The sequence below is a fragment of the Aedes albopictus genome, chromosome 2 (assembly GCF_035046485.1).
Source record: "Aedes albopictus strain Foshan chromosome 2, AalbF5, whole genome shotgun sequence".
Taxonomy (NCBI): Eukaryota; Metazoa; Arthropoda; class Insecta; order Diptera; family Culicidae; genus Aedes; species Aedes albopictus.
This window is the reverse complement of record NC_085137.1, coordinates 512,195,436-512,218,116: the sequence shown is the minus strand read 5'-3', so window position 1 is coordinate 512,218,116 and position 22,681 is coordinate 512,195,436. Positions and strand designations below refer to the sequence as shown.

General features: G+C 37.6%; 1 protein-coding gene across 1 annotated transcript in view; it reads left to right on the top strand.

The window, feature by feature from the left end:
- The window catches only part of LOC109432373 (uncharacterized), a 495,279-nt gene that overhangs the window by 357,243 nt on the left and 115,355 nt on the right, over window positions 1-22,681 (top strand). The window contains exon 4 of the mRNA XM_062854538.1: window positions 5,292-5,517. Within this exon, the coding sequence (XP_062710522.1) occupies window positions 5,292-5,517 (226 nt within the window). The remainder of the gene's footprint in view (window positions 1-5,291; window positions 5,518-22,681) is intronic.

Below are 22,681 nucleotides of genomic sequence, written 5' to 3'. Positions count from 1 at the left end.
CCGCATCGTTGAAAAACAGTTAAAAATGAGAACGAACCTCCGATTTGCACTAATTTTGCTGCAGGTGCGTTTGTGCATACAAGCAGGCGCCAACTTTGATGCTGTTGCGTGTCGGCAGCCTATTTATTGCCCCCATAAACAAATAGAAACGCTCCATAGAAAATCAAAAAGCGCTCCATAAAGAATGAACATATGTTCCATGAAAATGTGCAATGTTACCCATAAATAATTGAAAACGTTCCATACTTTATAAAAAATGTACCGGTAAAACATAAAATTTTCTCATTAAAAGTAAAATTTTGCACCAAAAAATAATACTGGAATGCTCCAGAATAAAATACAAATGCTCCATAGAAAAAAGAAAATGCTCCATAAAAAAATAAAATTGTACCCATAAAAATTGAATATTGCTCCATAGAAAAATTAAATTGCACCATAAAAAATTGGAATTGCACCATAGAAAATAGATGAATTCTCCATAAGTATTATCAAACTGCACCATAGAAAATATGAATTGCTCCATGAAAAATTGAAAATCCTCCATAGATAGCATATTCTCATAATTAAATTCGACAGGGCTGAATTGCTTTACATTGCTCTGCTTTAGTGCTGCAAATGTTTGAAGTTATTGAGAATTTTCAATTTTTTATGGAGCAAATTGTATTTTATGTGGTGCAGTTTGATAATACTTATGGAGCATTTGTCTATTTTCTATGGTGCAATTTCAATTTTTTATGGTGCAATTTAATTTTTCTATGGAGCAATATTCAATTTTCTATGGGTACAATTTTAATTTTTTATGGAGCATTTGCATTTTTCTATGGAGCATTTATATTTTATTATGGAGCATTTCAGTATTATTTATTGGTGCAAAATTTCACTTTTAATGAGAAAATTTTATGTTTTACCGGTACATTTTTTATAAAGTATGGAACAATTTCAATTATTTATGGGTAACATTGTACATTTTCATGGAACATTTGTTCATTCTTTATGGAGCGGTTTTTGATTTTCTATGGAGCATTTGCAATTTGTTATGGTTGCAATAACCTTTTGCCGTTGCGTGTCATTGCCGGTGCGCATGGAAATGTATGGATAAAACGTGTCATGATTTACAAAAGTGCAGATAACTTTTGATAGGAAAAAGATACATCTCTAAATTTTCGATATGTTGTGTAAAAATGCCCCAGCTTTCGATTGACGCAAGAAATTTGAAAATCGGTGGTTGCCAACATGGTGAAAAAAATGTTTTGGTACATAAATTCAAGATGGCGGCCGAAATCAATATGGCTGACCAAACTGTTTATAACTGCAAAGAGTACCTCTATCTTTTCTCTTTCCAACAACCTATAGTTTTTGAGTGGTTTCTGGCGAAATTTTTGAGTTATAACGGTTCAAATGAGCCAACAATTGACCAAAATCGAGGGTTTCACCAAAATGCTTGTGGCTCTAACCAACGGGGGGTCCACCAATTTCATTAAACAAATGCATTTTTACCATTACGTTGTGAAAAATAATACATTTCAATTGGCTGAAGTATGTTGAAATGGCCTACTTTTCACCGCTGATGCAAGTGTGCCGAAAAGTACTACTTTTCGGCACTCTTAAGAGTGCTGAAAAGTAGCACTTTTCGGCACTTTTGGCCTAACACACTTTTCACTTTCTGCCGCGCCTCTCGTAGATTCAGCTACTACCTCTACATCCACTGATTTGCTGGATTCCGGATCGGGACGATTTCAATCCCGATTCAAATTGCAAACGAGATGTAGAGGCTCTTGCTGAATTGACTTTTTCTTAGCTTCCACACAACTGTCTGACGCCGGGAACTCGAACATTGTTGACAACTACTACATCACAGCCTACCTGATCGAACAAAAACCTACGCTGGCAAGCATGAATGCTCGCACGTGATTCCTTCTGATACATGTTTGTGCAGCTATAAAAGATCATATTAAATGGGTATTTTTCGTAATGGCAAAAATTTTTGTATGCAACTCGTTGCATAAATAACTATTTCCGTACTTTTTTGGGGAGGACTTTCAGAAAATCGCCACCTTATACGTTTTTGAAGACAAGGTGTAAATAGTGGGACGGTCTCAGCGAGAGTTACCCTGGTACAAATTTGGGCTCCCTGGCCAAGTTCGCAGGGGTTGACGGTATTAAAGTGAAGGCGTTTCATTTTGATTATTGTAATGTAGTGTTCTTTAGTGAAACATATCACCTTTTTAACACTTTAATGCGCCTCCAACGGTTCATCACGAACCGGCTGCTGCAGATGGAGTATGGCTGATCTATGCATCAGACATGCTCGATAAACAGGAGGAACCGCCGGGGCTCAGTAGAGTCTATTCCCAAGCAATAGTTCCAAGTCGGTTGGATTTGAGAAGGTTTTGATGATCGTTACAAATCCTAATAAAAGTATTATAGGATTTGTTACAGGTTTTGGAACCTTTTACAGCCATCTGACTTCAAAATGTTGTTTGGGCTCTATTTCCCACGTTTCTCGGTTGATTTTTATTACATAGTAATTTATTAATGTCATAGTCGCTTTTTCGAATTTTTACATTGTTAGTTGGTCATATTTTCTTTAAATAAAGCAGTAAAAATCGACCGAAGAATCAATAGTGGGAAGGAGATTTGCAGCACTTAATTGTGCTGATAGATTCGAAGCTAACGTGCGAATACTTAAACGCATTGTTGACGTCAATGCGTTCGACGTGACGTTTTGGACAAAAACTGACTGCGTTTTATTAACTGACCAACGTTACTTGTGTATGACTAGATTGACATTTCTAGGCTACGCTTGAGAAAATGACATGGTTCATCTAGGTAGGACCGATAGGACAATTGAACGAATTTGAATATTTTTAATAGTATATTTGTAGTATATTTAAAAGTTGACATGAAATCTTTATTATTTTAAAATTTTATTCCAATCAACTGACCAACTTGGCGTATTTTTGATTATCTCTTAGATGTTCAGAAGTTCAGTTACATGTTTCTGTGGATTTTGGACCGATGACAATTTAAGGACATAAGAGATGAACACAAGTAGAAAACGATTAGCGAAATCAAGAGAACAATTTGACACAGGATCGACTATATTTTAACATACAGGGTTCGATTGATTCGATAAAAAAAAAACAACATACGACAACTGACTTAACGAGCAGAAAAACATATTTAACCATACCATAAAAACCAAACAAGAAGACAAACACAAACCGTGTGACCATAACACTACATAGGCAAATCCTGACTGACAGACCAATTGAAAACTTTCTTCTTCTACCGTATCTTTCTGAGTCAGTTGCAACAGTGTCTTAATGGATATCATTTTCCGCGTACGGCTGGCAAACTGCTTCTGAAAGATTACGTACTCTTTTCTATCTTCAGGTCTAGTGTAGAGGTTTCAACTCTATTCAGAGTGCAGCTAGAAACCTAGCAAAAAAAAAAAATATTGGTACAAATTTGGGCTCGATTGATTAATCTTTCGCAAAGTTAGAATCGTTCGGGTAAAACACTATTTTTTAGACAACTCATTTTTGAGCTGTCATATCTCGGAAACCAGTGAACCGAATTGAATGAAATTTTGAACGTACACTAACAATATACAAACCATTAAAACATCGATACCTTTTGAACGTCGAAAAAAGTTATCATGGATTGACACTTTTTGGATTTTTCTCGAAAAAATGTAATTTTTTCACGCCAATGTCAATAAATTTTGGTGTTGATATCCAAAGATTTTCCACTTCTATTCTCAAGTTATCTCAAATCAGATATATTAGAGCCTATTTAGATTGAAGGTAGAACACATTTAGTAATTTTTGTATGGCATTGTAAATTTGCCTTATTTTCTTCTATATGGGTAAAAATTTCAACCCGGTATAACTTAATTCGCTGTAAGAAAATATTACATTTTATAATGTTGTATTAAGTATCAACATATTGTTGATAAACTTTTAAAAAATAATTCAATTCGGTTCACTGGTTTCCGAGATATGACAGCTCAAAAATGAGTTGTCTAAAAAATAGTGTTTTGCCCGAACGGTTCTAACTTCGCGAAACATTATTCCATCGAGCCCAAATTTGTACCAATGATGCACATATGACAGGTTGATATACAGTCAAAATTTGAGATTTTTTGTTGCACTCTATGAAAAGCTACAGCATGTTGAATTTTTTTGTGGAAGAAAAAAAATTTGCCTATCCCAAACATTTTGGCCATCCCCTGTATTTTTCATTGGAATTCATCCATTCATAATACAAAAAAATCCCTGAATCAGGTTTTCAACCAAATTTTATGCACGATATTCTTGTATTCGTGTATAAACATTAGGTAGAACATCTGCTGGGAAATAAGGAAGAATAAAGTTATCTAGTCGATTGTGTTTGGAAAAGTTTCTACTTTGTTTCCTTGTAAGTTTCTAGTGAAAGAATTAATTGCGAGATTGAGGTAACAATGTCTAGAAATAGAATCATACAGCAATAACAAAAAAATCTTTGAAAAATGCAACGGTAAATAATCAAGAAATACCAGTGATGTAAAGAAAATATTTTTTCCTCAAAAATATAGTTAAAATTTTAGCCCGACTCCGGATAATCGACCTTTAATAGTTCATTTACAAAAAATCTAAAAAATAAAAATTTTGTTTTTTTTTTCTAAAATGCAATATTTAAAATAAATGTTATATCATCCTGTCCAATGCTGTATGTAGAATGTAGGATGTGCTATAGTCACTTGTTGAGTCACTTTATTTGAGTACCCGTATTCATGAACATTTTAAAACACTATCCATAAACAACAATTCGCATCGAAATATAACCGTACTGGACCCTATCCGACATACTGTCCCTTTACTATAACAAAGTGTACATTTCTGCTGAACTAGGACAAAGGTACCATTATTGTTAATTGCTCAACAAGTGCACAACCACACTTGTGTCAGTCTGACCAGTTCCTGTCCTTGCTCCGAGATGAAACCCGACCAGAAACGCACAGCAACTAATCCTTCTCCCCCAATCCAACATAACCCACATATAAACACCATCCCTAGTGCACCCCGAGGCCACCTCGTTCACAAGCGAGCTGTTTCGTTTTTTATTGCTCACACATCTCTCAACACATTCACAACTCGCCCGTCTTCATCGCCGGAAGCCATTCGACGACTACGACGACCGGCACAGATGTTTCCGTTTTTTTGTCATCCGATTATCAGCTAGAGAGAGAGAAAAAGATGGCTTTCACCTTGTTTTTTTTTTTGTGTTCCCTTTTCTTCTTCCTTCAGGGGATCTGGTGCTGATGTCAGCGCCGGAACAGTTGCAGCAGCTTCCCCCGGCCTCGGTAACGGAACCCAGCCCCGGCGTAAGCTCGGTGACGTTCGCCTCGGACGACATGCTACGGACGGAAGCCGTCTCACTGCAGCGCATCGTCATCGTGGGGGATCTCTCGTGCATGAAGGATGACTTTATTCCTGCTCCGGCGATTCCCAATGCGGACATCAAGTATCTGAGGTAAGCCGGTGAATGTTAATTGTGAAGTTAAGGGGATTCCGGAAGTTAAGAGCCGGATTTACCCCTGGCTGGTGGGGTTGACGAGATTATGCAACGGAGATAGGGTATTGGTTCCCTTATTAAGCATGTGGCTCCCATTTTCATCCTACGAAAAACAAAGGATTGAAGCGCTGTTTGTTTTGTTTCTTATTTTTGTATTTTTTGTTAGAAGTGAGCACCCATGAAAACAAAAAGAACGGAATCAATCGGTGCCGTAATCGCTTGTTTTCGAATAGGATGAAAATGGGAGCGTGAGATTACTGATGGCACACATCCCCTATGTGAGATGTTCGGCATTATCCATGCCCTTTTGAACTCTCCATAGGTCAAACGAGTTATCAGATGGGATGTGTGGAACAGGGTCTGATACAGCTTACATTTCAGAACATTTGCATTGTTTCTGAACTATTCTAAGGGAAATCTGTAATGGTTAAAGTGAATAGTTTTATAGTTCATTCTTGGAAGCTTCGCATGAAGGCTTCTATCAAATGTAACGTGACTTTTTTAACCCTCTAATACCCACATTTTTGATTTTGATCTAAATATAATTTTTCGTCATCTAAAATCGATTTAAACATGTTTTGGAAGATGATTCTTTTTAATTCTCGATTTCGTGAATTTCCGTTTTTGATTTTTATAATTTTTATTTTTTAACATCCCCACACTTTTATATTTTTCCTGGAAGCCTATCTGGGGTACGGATTTTTTGAGATGAAAACATTTTGAGATTTTATGATTATTGTTGAAATATTATTATTTTAATTTTTTTTTCATAGAAATTTTATTTTCCGTGTAATTTTAAGGAAAATAAGTTTAGAGTGTATTCGATTCCCTTAAACTGTTAAACATGGGTAGAATGATTTGGGAAAAAATAAAATATGTTAAATGTAGCGATAAAATACAAAATAAACAATGATTTCTAAAAGGTGACTGAAACATCAATTTTTCAATGATTTTTAAAAAATATAATTGCGCTTTAAAATACACCAAAAACCATTTTGAGATATACAAAACAGCCTTAAATATCAGCCAAAAATGAAAAAAAAAAAAAGATTTTCCACGAAACAAAAATTACAAAAATGCTCAAACTATACCCCGTCTAAAGGCGGGGTTGGGTATTAGAGGGTTAAGCAGCTTTGTGAGTTAGAAAAGTTTTGGATTGTTTTTTTTTTGTATTGTTGAATTATTGAATTCTTCAGAAGTTCCCCGACAGTTGAAAGTATCCATAATTCTTCCGTGGATTCCTTAGGAGCAGGAGTCTTTTTTACGATTTAAACATTTTTACGTGAAAAAAGTCATAAAAACAGGTTTAGCCCTCTTTGGTGTCCGTCATTAATTTGACTACCCAAATAGCACACATGTTCTACAAAAGTATATGCAATTCTTTATTCTTAATCACTTAACCTAATGTACAGCTCTATTGTCCACTGGGGCACTACGTGAGCAATTTCAACTGACAGCTGCACTTACATTTTTGTACAGCGCCTAGATTCTATTCTACTTTATCGAACTGGTTGCCTTTCTGCTGCTTTCACTTTTTCTACATTATACCTAGTAGAATGATGAGCACAAGGATGATGATGGATGGCCGTTGTTCCTTTCCAGTCCGATTGGGGGTAGCAGTTCGCCGATGTCCAGGTATCCGGGTTCGTTTGAGCCATGGGGCTCAGAAGAGGGTCAGTGTCAGTTGCTCTCGGGGGAAAAGCAACTGACGAAAAATTGCAAGTGCCGGGGCTGGGAATCAAACCCATGACCATCCGCATATGAAGCGAACGTGTGACCAACTACGCCACGGGCCCCGGCAATATGCAATTCTTATATGACTAAAATTGGTCATACTACAGTTGCATATGCACTTCCAGAACTAGTGAGCTACTAGGTTAAGCAGGTGCACCTGATTCCATGAATTCTTTCAAAACAGCTTTTCTCAGAGATTATGAAATTTCTTCTAGAATTCCATCGAAAACTTCACCAAAGTCTCCTCCAGATCCAGTTATTGTAGGAAGCCTTTCAAATTTTTTCCAGAAATTCCTCTAGTGATTATGAAACTAATAAACTCTCAAAAGGATTGCACCAGAAATTCCTACACGGATTCATTACGAAAAGAAATAAAACTTCAGGAGTAAAAACAAAGTCGAGTTAACTGTTCCTTTTAATTTCACCTCATCTATAAGGTCGTTTTCAGTGTCTTGTACTTGACTCGACCGAAGAGATCCATCGCATTCTACACGTTTTATACATCTTAGGTCAAAAATAATAGGTAACATAATCTATGTAGTTTTTTTATTATTATTTTTAATTTTTTTTTGTGAGCATGCAAAAACTTATCTCTATATTAACCTCCACCATAGAGATAACTTTTTGCATGCTCATATATATATATATATATAGCATGCAGTATATATATATATATATATATATATATATATATATATATATATATATAAGTTATAGTTGCTTCCCACCAACCAAACAAACCGAACATCGTAAACGACCAGAATAGTCAACACCATCAAGTAAGGAATCTGCAACGTCAGCAGGTGGAGCTAGAGAAGGAGCTGCAACGACTCCGCGCGCATTTCTACGAAGAACAGTCTACAGCACCGCAACCGGACACCACCACGAGGCACCACAACGCGATCCAATAGAGTGTGCATACTCAGCAAGTAGCTGGACAGGGCTCATAGGTAGTCAGGGACTCAGGATAGGTATAATAAATCAGTCTAGAGTCAGAGCTCTAAGTGTGAAGAACAATTTTGTGTTTTTTAAAAACCTCTATCCGCAGCCCCGTTTTATAACTGGCTTAGTGCGGTAGGATACAGTGGTGCAGTGATAATTAAGTGAGTGCGTTCGTGGAATCGTCGACGAGGGAATATCGACCGACGAGGAAACATCCCCAAAGGAATATTGGAGATTTGCAGCGAACTCCGGAATTGTCACCACCCACGGACCTGATTGCTGACTCCCATCATCACCCGCGCGACGGCTTATCGCGCAAAAAATAAGGTTAGTAACTTAGTTAAGAAACAGTGAAAAGTGATCCCCACCAAACATAAATGAAACGATAAAGAATTTTGAAATAAGGCGCAGTCGAGATAAAAAAAGATTATTTTAACCAAATATAAGTGAAACGATAAGGAATTTTGAAAAAAGGCGCAGTCGAGATTATAAGGTTATAATCGATAAAAATATCAAAAAGTGATTTGAAAACGGACAAGCTATTGAAAAGTGCGTGAAAATTACGGTGAATGCAGAATTTTAGTAGTTAGTGAATACACATTTTCCCAGTAATCCCAAAATTTTAGTGAACCAAAATCTCAATTATTCCATTTTATTTTCTGAAAAGCGTGCGAATTTTAGTAATCAGTGAATACACATTTTCCCAGTAATCCCAAAATATTAGTGAACCAAAATTTCAGTTTTAATCAAAAATTGAGATTTTGAAGAAAATTTAAGCGAACCAGGATCTCAGTTGATCTAAATTGAGATTTTGACGTAATTTTTTTGAAAGCCGACTTTTTAAGTGAAATCTAGTATACTGCATGTTCACCCGAACAATGTCGATGGAACTACAGCAATTGGTGGATGAGCTGATGGCAAAAATGGAGCAACAACGGCTCCAGATTTCTGCCCTTGAGGCCTCCCGAAACCAATTAAGTAGCTCGTCACAACAAGCTACTGTGGCAGTTGAGAAAAGGTTCGATGGTTTCAGTGTACCTGATCCCATCAAACTTATTCCGACATTTTCAGGAGAACCGGCAATGTTATCCTCCTGGATCGACTCCGTCGACCAGAAAATAGCATATTGCCAAGCCACTATAAACGACCAAACCACTGTGGACAGAATAATGCCACTCTGGACTGGTCTCATCCGAGACAAAATTGTCAAAGATGCCAATGATGTATTAGTCAGGAACCAAGTAAAAAACGATTGGAATGAAATAAAGCAGGCCTTAAAGGATGAGCTCGGAGATAAACGTGACTTAGCTACGCTAAGTACAAAAATAGCTCAGCTGAAACAAGGCAACCAAGATCTGACTTCATATTATCAGTCATGCAAGAAGTTAAAAGCAGACATAAATGCTAACCTTCTTGCAAACGACGATACCAGACCGTGTGTCAAGATCTTAATGGTTAACTACGAGGCAATGATAACTAACGCATTCATTGACGGCCTTCCCGACCATCTCTCGTCTTTAACACGAATTTATAGGCCCAAAAACCTGCAAGAGGCTTATGAAGGAGCCTTAGAACAGCATTTGGCCAATCAGCGGAGACGCGGAAAATTGTCAAAATTTCATGACTCAAACACTTCAAGAAATCTTAACAGTAATTCGAAAGGTTATCCCTTTGGACAAACCGGGCGTGGGTATAATGCTCCACAACCCCAAAACAGACCCCAAAATTCAAACCCCCATAATTCGAATTCATCCCAAAATAATCGCTTCATTCCCCAACAAAAGCATGCCAGTAACTTCATCCCACAACACAACAATCGCTTCAGTCCACAACCTGGCCGACTCCAAATTAAACCAGAGATAATGTCGCAACAAACTAGACAATATCACTCTAATTTAAATCACCATGAATCCGTTCAACCCCAGTGCGAACAACCAGATGCTACTGGTTACGACACTCAATGTTGTAACTGCGAACCAAGTTACGGTCAGATGACAAACGATGAACACCAAGCTAACATTCCGGTTGAAGAAAATTCGAATTCTGATTCACCTGTCAATGGTGAAAACCTAAATTTTCATCTGGGACTGGACATTCCCCAAGAGGAATGACCAACAACTTCCTTCCCTATATCGTGATACAATCACCCAAATTTGGAGAGATTAAGTTGCTTATTGACACTGGTGCCAATAAAAACTACATCTCACCGAAATTGGTCCCATATAATTCCATTAGATTAGGTGCTCAACATAAAATTACTAACATAAGTGGAACCTTCTCTGTGGATAAATTCACATATTTTAATCCGTTCGTAAATTTCAATAAAAACCTCCCATCTCAAAAATTCTTCTTATTCGACTTCCACAATTTCTTTCAAGGACTAATAGGATACGAATCTTTAAAGTCATTGAGAGCTGTTATCGATACGGCTAAGGATACCTTGAGAATTGGATCGATAGAAGTCCCACTCCACAAAAAATTCCCTGAAACGATAAATATAAATGCAAACGAGACCAAGGCTATCTTCATGCCAACGTCCGTTTCGGACGGAGATTTCCTTTTCGGAAATGAGGTCAAACTGCTGAAAAACGTCCACATTTTGGCTGGACTCTACACCAGCAAGAATCATCGCGCTGAAATCCTCATTCACAACTTCAGTAATGAATCCCAAGAAGTCAGCCTTGGTGATGTTCTTAACGTGGAGCTTAATAATTTCGAAGTCACTTCCCCACAAAAGTCGGATTCTAACAAAACGGAGTCTTTAAACCAACATATTCGTATGGATCACTTAAATTCAGAGGAAAGGACAGAACTAACAAAGGTGCTTGGTAAATTTCAAGACGTGTTTCACCACGGAAATGAACCTTTAACCTTTACAAGTGCAATTCAACATGAGATCAATACAAGGGATGAACTTCCCGTATACACAAAGTCGTATAGATACCCCTTCTGTCACAAAGAAGAGGTACAAAGACAAATTATGAAAATGCTCGAACAAGGAATCGTTCGACATTCAAGCAGTCCATGGTCTTCCCCAGTATGGGTAGTGCCAAAGAAGCTAGATGCTTCTGGACAAAGGAAATGGAGATTGGTTATAGATTATCGAAAGTTGAACGAAAAAACTTTAGATGATCGTTACCCGATCCCCAACATAACAGACATTCTAGATAAATTAGGAAAATGTCAGTATTTTTCAACATTGGATCTAGCTTCTGGCTTCCACCAGATAGAGCTAGCAAAAAAGGATATTCATAAGACAGCTTTTAGTGTCGAAGGAGGACACTACGAGTTTCTCAGAATGCCCTTTGGATTAAAGAACGCCCCCGCCACATTTCAAAGAGTGATGGATAACATCCTCCGAGAACATGTCGGTGTGATTTGCCTGGTGTACATGGATGATATCATCATCTATTCAACCAGCCTGCAGGAGCATTTGATAAATATATCCAAAGTAATGGAGACTCTTCGCAAACACAATCTGAAAATTCAGATTGATAAAAGCGAATTTCTCCAGAAGGAGGTAGCCTTCTTAGGACACATAGTTACTCCTGAAGGAGTAAAACCCAATCCGGATAAAATCAAAGTTATCCAAAATTGGCCTTTGCCAAAAAATGAAACCGAACTCAAAGGGTTCTTAGGAACCATGGGTTATTACCGAAAATTCATAAAGGATTTTGCTAAAATTGCAAAACCTTTAACCCAGCAACTACGTAAAGGCGAAAGGATCACTCATTCACCCGAGTTTGTATCAGCCTTCAATCGTTGCAAAAATATCCTGACCAGTAGCCATGTGCTTCAACGTCCGGATCTTTCGAAGCCATTTGTGCTCACCACAGATGCTTCTAACTATGCTATAGGCGCGGTTTTGTCACAAGGGCCCATTGGGAAAGACAAACCTATAGCCTTCGCGTCACGTACGCTGACGAAAAGCGAAGAAAAGTACTCTACAATTGAGAAGGAACTTCTCGCTATCGATTGGGCGTGCAGATATTTCAGACCATATCTGTTTGGTCGGAAATTTACTTTATACACGGATCACAAGCCGTTGACTTACGCCTTGAATATGAAAACATCAAATGATAGGCTCATTAGGATGAAACTGCGGCTTGAACAATTCGACTACGAAATTCAATATCGCCCCGGAAAACAAAACGTCGTCGCAGACGGTTTGTCTCGTCTTCACCATGAAATAAATATTAACCCGGCAATAAATGCTAACGAACAAGAATCTTTATCATCATCCAGCGACGAAGATAAATCTGATGACAATAACGATAATGATGACAGTGATAGTGGGACCGTCCACTCCAGCTCATCTGATGCAAGTGACTTGATCAAAATGACCTTACGACCAATTAATGTCTTCAAAAATCAAGTTTTAATTACAGAAGGGCCAAGGAACGATGAATCGTACGAGGAAATTTTCCCCTCTGTATTCAGACGAACCATCACCAGAGCAACATTTGGATTGGTGAACGCCATAAGTATCTTCCGAGACTACATGCATCCGACCCGAACGAGTTGTATCCTATGCCCAGAAAAATGGTTAAAATGGATACAATTAGCTTATAAAAACTATTTTTCCTGAATAAATCCTTCAAAGTTGTACTCACCCAGTCTATTTTGCAGGATATTCTTACCGAAGAGGGACAAGACCAGATCATCGAGGAAACGCACGACCGCGCCCACCGCGGAATCGAAGATAATTACAAGGTGATCTCTGGAAAATACTTCTTCCCAAGGATGCGGAACAAGGTAACAAGTTTCGTTAACCTTTGTAATATTTGCCTTCAAAACAAATACGAGAGGAACCCATATAAAATTAAGTTCGCATACACCCCAATCCCTGCTAAACCTCTCGATATCGTTCATATGGACATCTTCATATCCAGTCCAAATATCTTTCTATCCGCAGTGGATAAGCTATCTCGATTCGCGATGCTTATCCCTGTCAAGTCAAGGTCTATTCCGGACATTAAAAGGGGTCTCGTTAAATTACTCACGACATTTAGAACCCCAAAGATGATTGTGTGTGACAACGAAGTCGCTTTTAAGGCAATAGAAATACGAGGTCTCCTTCAGAGGCTTAATATAGAAATTTATCACACACCATCAGATCACAGCGAAGTGAATGGTATCGTGGAACGATTCCATTCAACTTTAAGCGAGATCTTTAGGTGTATTAAACATAAGTTTCCCGATCTTTTGAACAAAGAAATATACAAAATAGCGACGGAACTGTACAACACAACCATACATTCGGCAACTCAACTAACGCCCTTTGAAGTATTTTTCGGATGCAAAGATGGCGACGAAAGACCACTTGATCTCCCAAAGATACTTGAAAATAGGGACGAACTCTTTGATGAAATTATTCAAGAATTAGAAGCGCGTCAGAAAAAACAAATTGATTCTCGTAATAAAACTAGGGAGGACGACCCAATTTTTGAACCAAATCAAGACATTTTTGTAAAAACTTCCGGTATTCCTAATAAAAGAAAATCTAAATTCAGAAAACAGAAAGTTAGGGTCAACAGGAGGAAAACAGTGATAGATTTCAGAGATATTAAGCTACACAAAGGAAATTTAAAAAGGAAAAGGAAAGCTTGAAAGATAAAAGAATCTGTTTCCTCCAATCTTGAATTGCCTAATCGAAAAAAAAAAACCATAATCATACTAAATCCATACTAACACACTAACTTTAACTTTACAGCTAATATGTGCTTCGATCATTATATACAGTATAATTCCATACACATTGGCAGACTCATTTTTGAATGTTATAAACATAGGAAATAACCCAATTGTCGAAATCAAAATAACCAATTGTAAGATACAAACCGGAAACATAAAAATCATACACCCAGTGAAGCTAGATAGAATTGAGGAGAGCATGGAAATTATAACGAATTCATTCTATAACAAACTAACAAATACTAACAACCCCTTACACGAAGTGATCAAGTTCAGGATTAAGAAGCTATATGCAACTCTCTATGGATTGAAGCCACAGCAGGCACGTCGCCACCGACGATGGGATTCACTAGGCACCGCGTGGAAATGGATAGCTGGATCACCGGATGCGCAGGACTTACACATCATCAACTCTACCATGAACGAGCTTATTAGCCAAAACAACCACCAATACAAGATAAACGACAACATCAACAACAGGATTACGCAGCTCACGATAACCGTTAACCAAATAGCTAACTCCCTCAACAGTAAAAACAAGGCAAACCTGGATGCCTTAGATGCAGTCACAACAATGTTAAACGTCGACGTCATCAACGAGCTATTGGACAACATTCAAGAAGCCATCACCCTCTCAAAGATCTCCATCAGTAACAACAAAATTCTATCTACGCGGGAAATTAACATCATCAAATCAACCCTTCAAGACCAAGGAGTACTCATCCACTTCCCAGACGAAGCACTTCAATTCGTTACCCCGAAGGTTGCTGTTAGAAACGGTGATTTACTGTACATCCTTAACGTTCCACAGCTGGAATCTACAACATCGACAATCACAAGGATCTACCCACTCATCGTGGATAATCAAATAATCAGATCATACCCAAGCCACATCATACGGCATGGTAACAAATTATTCACGACCAGAAACCCAGAAGATTTCGTCCAAAAATCAACATTCATCACAGAGTTTGAGGACGACTGTATCCAAGCCATCATATTTGGAAAACAGTCACGATGCAGTTCTATTTTCCAAAACGAAACCACCCAACAACTGGTAAACGAGAACACCCTATTAATCTCGAATGCCGTCAACCACACCTTGGAAACAAATTGCGGACCAGATACCAGAAGAATCATCGGAAATTTCATCATCAAATTCAACAACTGCACCGTCAACTTCAACGGCCAATCATTCCGAAGTTCGGAAACGTTCATCGACACCGAAGTAATCAACAATGCATTTCACAACAGTTTAATGGAATGGAGTCTTCATAAACCACACGACATAGCAGAGATCAGCAATACTGCAGTTAGTAACCGGCAAAAATTGGACCACGTATATCTGCAACAAGACAGTCTACATTTCAAACTTTGGACAACGTTCGGAGGAATTTCGATATCAACCATACTTGGATTTTGCGGTATTTGCATCATCATCAAAGTCATCGTGAAAAACATAACCAACGGACCGGGACGTTCCGTACTTGAGGAGGGTTCAGTTATAGTTGCTTCCCACCAACCAAACAAACCGAACATCGTAAACGACCAGAATAGTCAACACCATCAAGTAAGGAATCTGCAACGTCAGCAGGTGGAGCTAGAGAAGGAGCTGCAACGACTCCGCGCGCATTTCTACGAAGAACAGTCTACAGCACCGCAACCGGACACCACCACGAGGCACCACAACGCGATCCAATAGAGTGTGCATACTCAGCAAGTAGCTGGACAGGGCTCATAGGTAGTCAGGGACTCAGGATAGGTATAATAAATCAGTCTAGAGTCAGAGCTCTAAGTGTGAAGAACAATTTTGTGTTTTTTAAAAACCTCTATCCGCAGCCCCGTTTTATAACTTATATATATATATATATATATATATATATATATATATATATATATATATATATATATATATATATATATCTATATATATATATATAATCTGTCATAGGATACAAACACATAGTTTGAATCAAACGGATCATGCAACTCGAATATTTTTCACTTTCATGTGCTGCTCTAGGAATTACTCCACAAATTTACCATGGGAGCTTTAGATAGCGATTTCTTTGAATAATTTGTTTCTTGAGATGTTCGTCGATGATTATTAAGAAATTTCTCAACGAATTCCTTCGAAAATTTCTTCACAGATTCTTAAAATCTTCTCCCGAAAATTCCTTCATAATTTTTGTTCTTTAAATCAACATTCAAATGCTGTTTGAAAAAATCTTAAATTTCTCTAAAAACTTTTCAAGTGAATTCTTTCTAGATTTCATTTGGAAAGCAGTGTCACACTGATTTTTTAGATGTTGGAATGGAATAGAATGCTCAGAAACTCCTTCATGAATTTCTTCACCCATTTCCTCGAAGTTCTTTCAGAAATTGATTCAATTTCTCTGGGATTTGATGAAGCTTTCCAGGAAATTCTTCATTAAGTAATCTAAAGAACTTTCCAGCAAGTTTGTCCAAGAATTGCATTGGACAATCTAAGAATTTCCTTCAGAATTCTTTCTAAAATCTTCCAAAGATTCTTAAAAGAAATCCAGGAAGTTCTTTGAAGATCTTTCAGAGATATCTTTCAGAAAGTTTAAACGAAATCCTTTTTAGGAATAGGCTAAGGAATAACATTCAGTCTGCTCACATACTTGACCAGTAAATAAATAACATCTCCTATTCATTCTGTCAGAGATTCAATAAAAAAATCTTCCGGGGTTTTTTTCACCAAATCTTCTAGGGATTCCTTAAGAAAATCTTCCTGGGATTTCTACGGATTGATTTAAAAATTTATCCAGAGATTATTCTGGAAAATCTTGCATGAATTTCTTTAGAAATTTCTTCATGAACTTCTTCGAAAATTTCTCCACAGTTTCCTTCACGAATTCCTTCTCATCCGGAAATCATCAATACGTTTAATGTTTCCACTGAGCTCTTTGAAAAAAATAATGACGCTAGTATGCAACGTGAAGCAAGAACGTGCACCAGGATGGAGTTGTATACAACGTCGAGAGGCACAGCTGTACACTTCCCTAAAAATTTTCTTAGGAATTCTTTAAAAAAATTCTTCCAGAGATAAAAAACTAACTTTTCTTTAAAGATCCTTTGAAGAATCAATTCAGAAATTATTTTTTGGATATCTCTGAAAATCTCCTTTTTTTCGAAGATTTCATAGGAAAACCTCCCAGGGATTTTGTTTTCTCACAGGGAATGCTTTAGAAAACTTTCCATAGATATCCAAAGATTCCTTCAAAAAAATTTCCAGAGATTCTACTAGATACTCTTGCATGAATTGCTTTAGATATCTCTTTATGAGCTTCTCCAGAAAGAGTCTTTTTCAGGAATTGAGAATTAACGACACGGACACGTTGAATGCTTGCAGTGAGCTATTCGCTGTTTCAAGAAAGATCGCCACTAGACAACAGACTAGTATGTAACGACCAGAGGCATAGACGATTTTTTTCACGAAATCTTGCTTTTGAAATCCTTAAAAAATGTGTGGAGTGGTCGTGGCAGGCCCGTGCACAGAAGTGGCGCAAAGGGAGGGGTTTTTCCCAATTTCGGCAAAAGGCGGAGGGGCGCCTAGTGTATGAAGCGTCGATAATGGGGAGGGTTTAACCCCCAAAACCCCCCCCTTGTGCACGGGCTTGGGTCGTGGTGTGATGGTTAGAACACTTGACTATCACGCTGAGGATCTGGGATCGAATCCCACTCCCGACAAACTAACAAAATGTGGGTTCTTGCTTCGGAAGGGAAGTAAAGTGTGGGTCCCGAGATGAACTAGCCTAGGGCTAAAAATCTCGTTAATACAGATAAAAAAAATCCTTAAAAAATTCTACTTCTAGAAAATCTTGCATAATTTATTTTCCACATTTTCCCATAAATTTATTTAGAAGTTTCTCCAGACTGACTTCTAGAAATTCTTAAAGAACTCCCGATAACTATTCCTGGCAGCTGCGTCGGGAGTTGAACCCTTGTTTCTTAGTATTCTTAGACATGATTAAACAAGCTGCACTACTGCTAGAAAATTTCAAAATTTTTAGTTAAAAAATAAATAATAATAATAATAATAATAATATTGCTAGAAAATCTTCCGTACACATGCTCAGGTACTCCTCCATGGATTAATTCAGACAGCTCTCCGGGTTTTTTTTTTGAAAACTCGCCTGTTGTAAGCAGCATTAACGAGCTGCTGCCGGTGGTAACTAGCTTTTTTATACATTCTTCCTAGTATTTCTTCAAGAGTAGATAAGAAATAATTCGGATATTCTTTTTCCAATGATTCTATTCGTAACTTTTTTCCCTAAAACTGTTTTATGTAATCATCTAAAAAGCCTCTTCAGTGATTATTTTAGAAAATCTTCATTCAGAAAGTAATCACAGAATTCTTTTTATGGTTTCTTGAGAAATTTTGCAGTGGTCACATTTTCAGAATCGCTTTAATATTTTTTTTCTCGTTGTTTCTTCATATATTTCTTTAAGATGTTTTTCAGAAATTTTCTCAATGATTTCCTTTAAAAAAAATTTTCATGGGTTCTAAGAGCTGTTTTTCCTAGAAATTCCTACATAAATTTCTTTACAGAATGTTCTAGACATTCTTCCAAGCTTTTCTGGAAATTCGTACAGGTAAAGCTTCGCGAAATCATCCAGCGGTTTTATCATAAATTTCCGAAGGCATGTCTCTATGTTTTTTTTCAGGAATTATTCCGAAGATTCCTGCAATTTTTATGATTTAGAAGGAATTCGACCTGAATTACTTCAATATGACTTAATCGGACATAAATCGCGTGCATATGAACCGAATCAGACCTAAATCACATGAATATGAAGTGAATCAGACCTGAATCACTTGAATAAGATATGAATTAGACGTGAATCACATGAATATGAAGTGAATCAGACCAAAATCACTTGGGTTTGAAGTGAATTAGGCTTTAATCACTTGTATATGAAGTGAACGAGACTTAAATCATTTGAATATGAAGTGAATAGACATGAATCACGTGAATATGAAGTGAACCAGACCTGAATTACTCGAGTATGAAGTGTATTAGGCCTGATATGAAGTAAATCAGATCAGAATTACATGCATATGAAGTGAACCAGACCTGAATAATTTGAATATGAAGTCAGGTAGATCTGAATCATTTGAACATGAAGTGAACGAGACCTGAATCACTTGAATGTGAAGTAAATTAGAGCTGAATAACAAGAATATGAAGTGAATCAGATCTTAATCACTTGAATATGAAGTGAATCAGACCTAAATCGTTTGAATATGAAGTGAATTTGAACTGAATCACTTGAATATGACATAAATCCGACATGAATCACTTGGATATGAAGTGAACAAGATATGAATCAAGGATGTTTTCACTCAGTTCAAAACCCGATCAGTAACCACTCTTTCCCCACTCAATCAACACACACAGAAAGAGGTCTGGCATCACCTTTGTGTTTGAAAACCGGTACAGTAACTCAAACTGTGAATGAATACTGAGTGATCTTGCACTGCTGTCATTTTAACGAGTGGTCATCATCGCATGTTTTTGTTATGGACTGATAGAGTCGTGTATACCAATCGGTAATTCATTATCGTTTTCCGATCCGATTGCGTCCTTCATGTTTTGTGTCTTGATCGCATCAATTTCTATCGCAGTCTGATAATTTTCGGAAGCACATTGTTCAGCCATTTATCGACCGATTGTCAAAATTATCACATTAATCACTCGAAATACACTCTGTAGCTTGATCATGAAAACGCTAATTTTTAAACAATTTGGTCAATAGATATTAGCTATGGTTTGCTCAAGTTTTGACACGGAACTACAAATACGCTGATTTTTCTTATACGAGGCAAAATGTTTTATTTGTTAGCACCCCTGAGTGTTGCAAAAAGCTATCTCATCCATTTGACCAGTAGGGTAATTCGCTAATTGTTGAACACTACCCAAATGTTGAACACTTTCTAAATATTTTATTATAAATCTTAATTAAGTAATTTTCATCCAACGTAAACGTATGATGTAGATGCATATACATGTGGGTCACGATATTGCTCTAATTAAGTTACAAAATTATACAAATTTTACGTCAAAAAAAATTATTGAAAGTTTTGTACCGCTAATGACATGAAAACTGCACAATTATTAAAATTAATTTTAAGAAATTGCTGTAACGAAATAAGCTTTGCGGGCAAATCGACCACAAAAATCAAAGGCACACCATAGTTACAAGAACTGGAAGGATGTCCTTAACAGTTTAACATTGTTTAAAATCACATTTTCATTGAAATTTAATTTGAAAAAAATATTTTTTTTATCACACTATCATTATGCATCCATGATCCAATTGTTGAACACTGGCATAATCTACGATGTTAGCATGACTGCTAGAATTGTTTTTCAATGAGTTTCAAGGGCGTTCCAGAGGTGTTCGAAAGGAATTCAGAGTGTTAAGGGGGTCCCAGGAGTATTTCAAGGCGTTCCAGGAGGTTCAGGAGCAACCCACGGGTTTTCAAGGGATTTCAGGGTCGTTCCATGAGTGTTCTTGGGGGTTGAGTGGGTCCCATGGGTTTCTAGGAGAGTTTCAGGGGCTTTTAAGGGTGTACTTTTCTTCTGTCGTTTTCGCTTCAAATCAAATCTTTTCAGCCATTTTTGCATCTAGTCATGTTTAAAACGATTTCAGACCACTAGAGCTCTCTTCAAATGTGCGATTCCTTGTTATTTAAATGAATTGTCACTAGCTCAGACTAGCTGGGCACAAAACACGAAAAACCCCGGAGAAAATTCCGCCAGAGTGAAAAAATATCGGATGTCGAGTCAAAGTCGGGTCAAATTTTATCAAATGTTGGACCACTGTTGGACTCACATCGGATAACTGTTGGGTCTATGTTGGGTTTGGTGGCCAAAATAAAAACAGGTGAATGATAGGTTGATGTCGGGTTATACGTCATCAATTACGAACAAAGCTTCAACTGTTCAACAATTGGCGAGAACCGTCCAGCATTAGGATGAGATAGCTTAAGGAAGCGTTCAACATTTGGGTTACAGACTTCTCATACAAATGTTCTATTTTCTCTTAGAAAATGGAATTTAAGGGAATACAAATTCAATGGGCAGTATAAGGGATAAGTAGATCTAGACGTTCACTGGATATTTTTCAACTAAAGTGGAATTATGCACGGAAAAACAAACGAAAACCAAAATGCCAGTACTAACCGTTCAACAATTGGCGAATTACCCTAACCAACAAATCTTTTCACTCATGTTTGCTGCTGGTCATCTTAAAATGATTTCAGTCAACCAGAGCATCCATAAAATAGGAGGCTATTCGTCGTCATTTGAAAGAATTGTTTTTATGTGACTAGCTGAGCAAAGCGCTCCAAAATTCCGCATAACTAAATAAATATCGTACTGCCCATGATCGCATATCAGTCCCATATTTGCTGGGTTTCCTATTCATATGGGACAATTATGCGATCATAGGCAGCGTATGTCGGGTTAAAGTCAGGTCGAAAACGGATGGGTCAATGTTGGGTTAGGTGGCCAAAATAAAAACAGGTCAATGACAGGTTTATGTCGGGTTTGACGTCATCAATGATGAACAAAGCGTTTAACCTACAACGCCACCACTTATGCTTCACTGGGAAAAAAATCTTCATTCTTTCTATGTGTCCGGGACATGGATTTTTGCAATTGGGGTAAACAAATGTTTTCCATTAGTGCGACTCATACTTTTGATGAGGCACCATACAGCAGCGACTCATACAATTTAAAGCACATACTATTCATATGCTAATTTGCCTGCGTAAGCGGGTATTGGTTGCATATACTTTGGATGTGGTTTGGCACATGGATATTTGCCATTATGTATGAGGCAATTTTCCTGAGTGTTGGTAGCTGGGGCACACTTGAATGATATGTGCCGGTCATCAAACGTCGGAGAGCTTCCTTGAACCTTGACTGATGCTGGGGTTGGTGTCAATTTAATGATCAAATGCCAGTCAATTATCCCGATTGTTAATAATGGAAAAGTGTTATAATTTATGATTTGATATTTGGCTTCTAGGGGCACTCGGGATTCAGGTGGATTCGAGTGAAAATTCTGGTGTGCATCTCTGGGTGGACTTATACGAACCTATAGTGGCAATAGTGGTTTCGCAGCGCGGTGTCACGAACACTAATGCAAATCTACGGGTTGAAAATATGCCCATTTGATTTTGCTGGGAACAGCTGGTCTTTGTTTACTATTTTCAACCAGTAACTCAAGTGGTGTTCGTGTAATGCAGCGTGTACGTACACGCAACACTACTGAAAGCAGAAACCACTATTCCCCCTCCTTCCCTTATTTAATCTAACATCCCCACGACTTTTATTTAATTCAAAATACAACTGGTTAGAGTTCCACAAATGCGAAAATACAGTGCTTCGATTGCAATTGGAAACGTGAAAAATGCCTTCGGTTGCTGCCTAATTGCTACATCAACAAGAACTTTTGGATCGGATTGATTCGATCAAAATGAACGCACTCAGTAATCTTCTGCGAAAATTATCGCAAAGTGATTGAGCGCCACAATGTTTACAACCGACTTCGATTAATGCGTGAGAGAATCATGGCCTTGGTGTCCGACAGTTCAGGTTCTCTCACTGATTCTCTCGGAACTCAACAACACTGATATGAATCACTTCCCAAGCAACACACATGGTTACATAACAGTGACGGCAGCGTATGTAAGGGTTGCACAGAAGTCGTCACT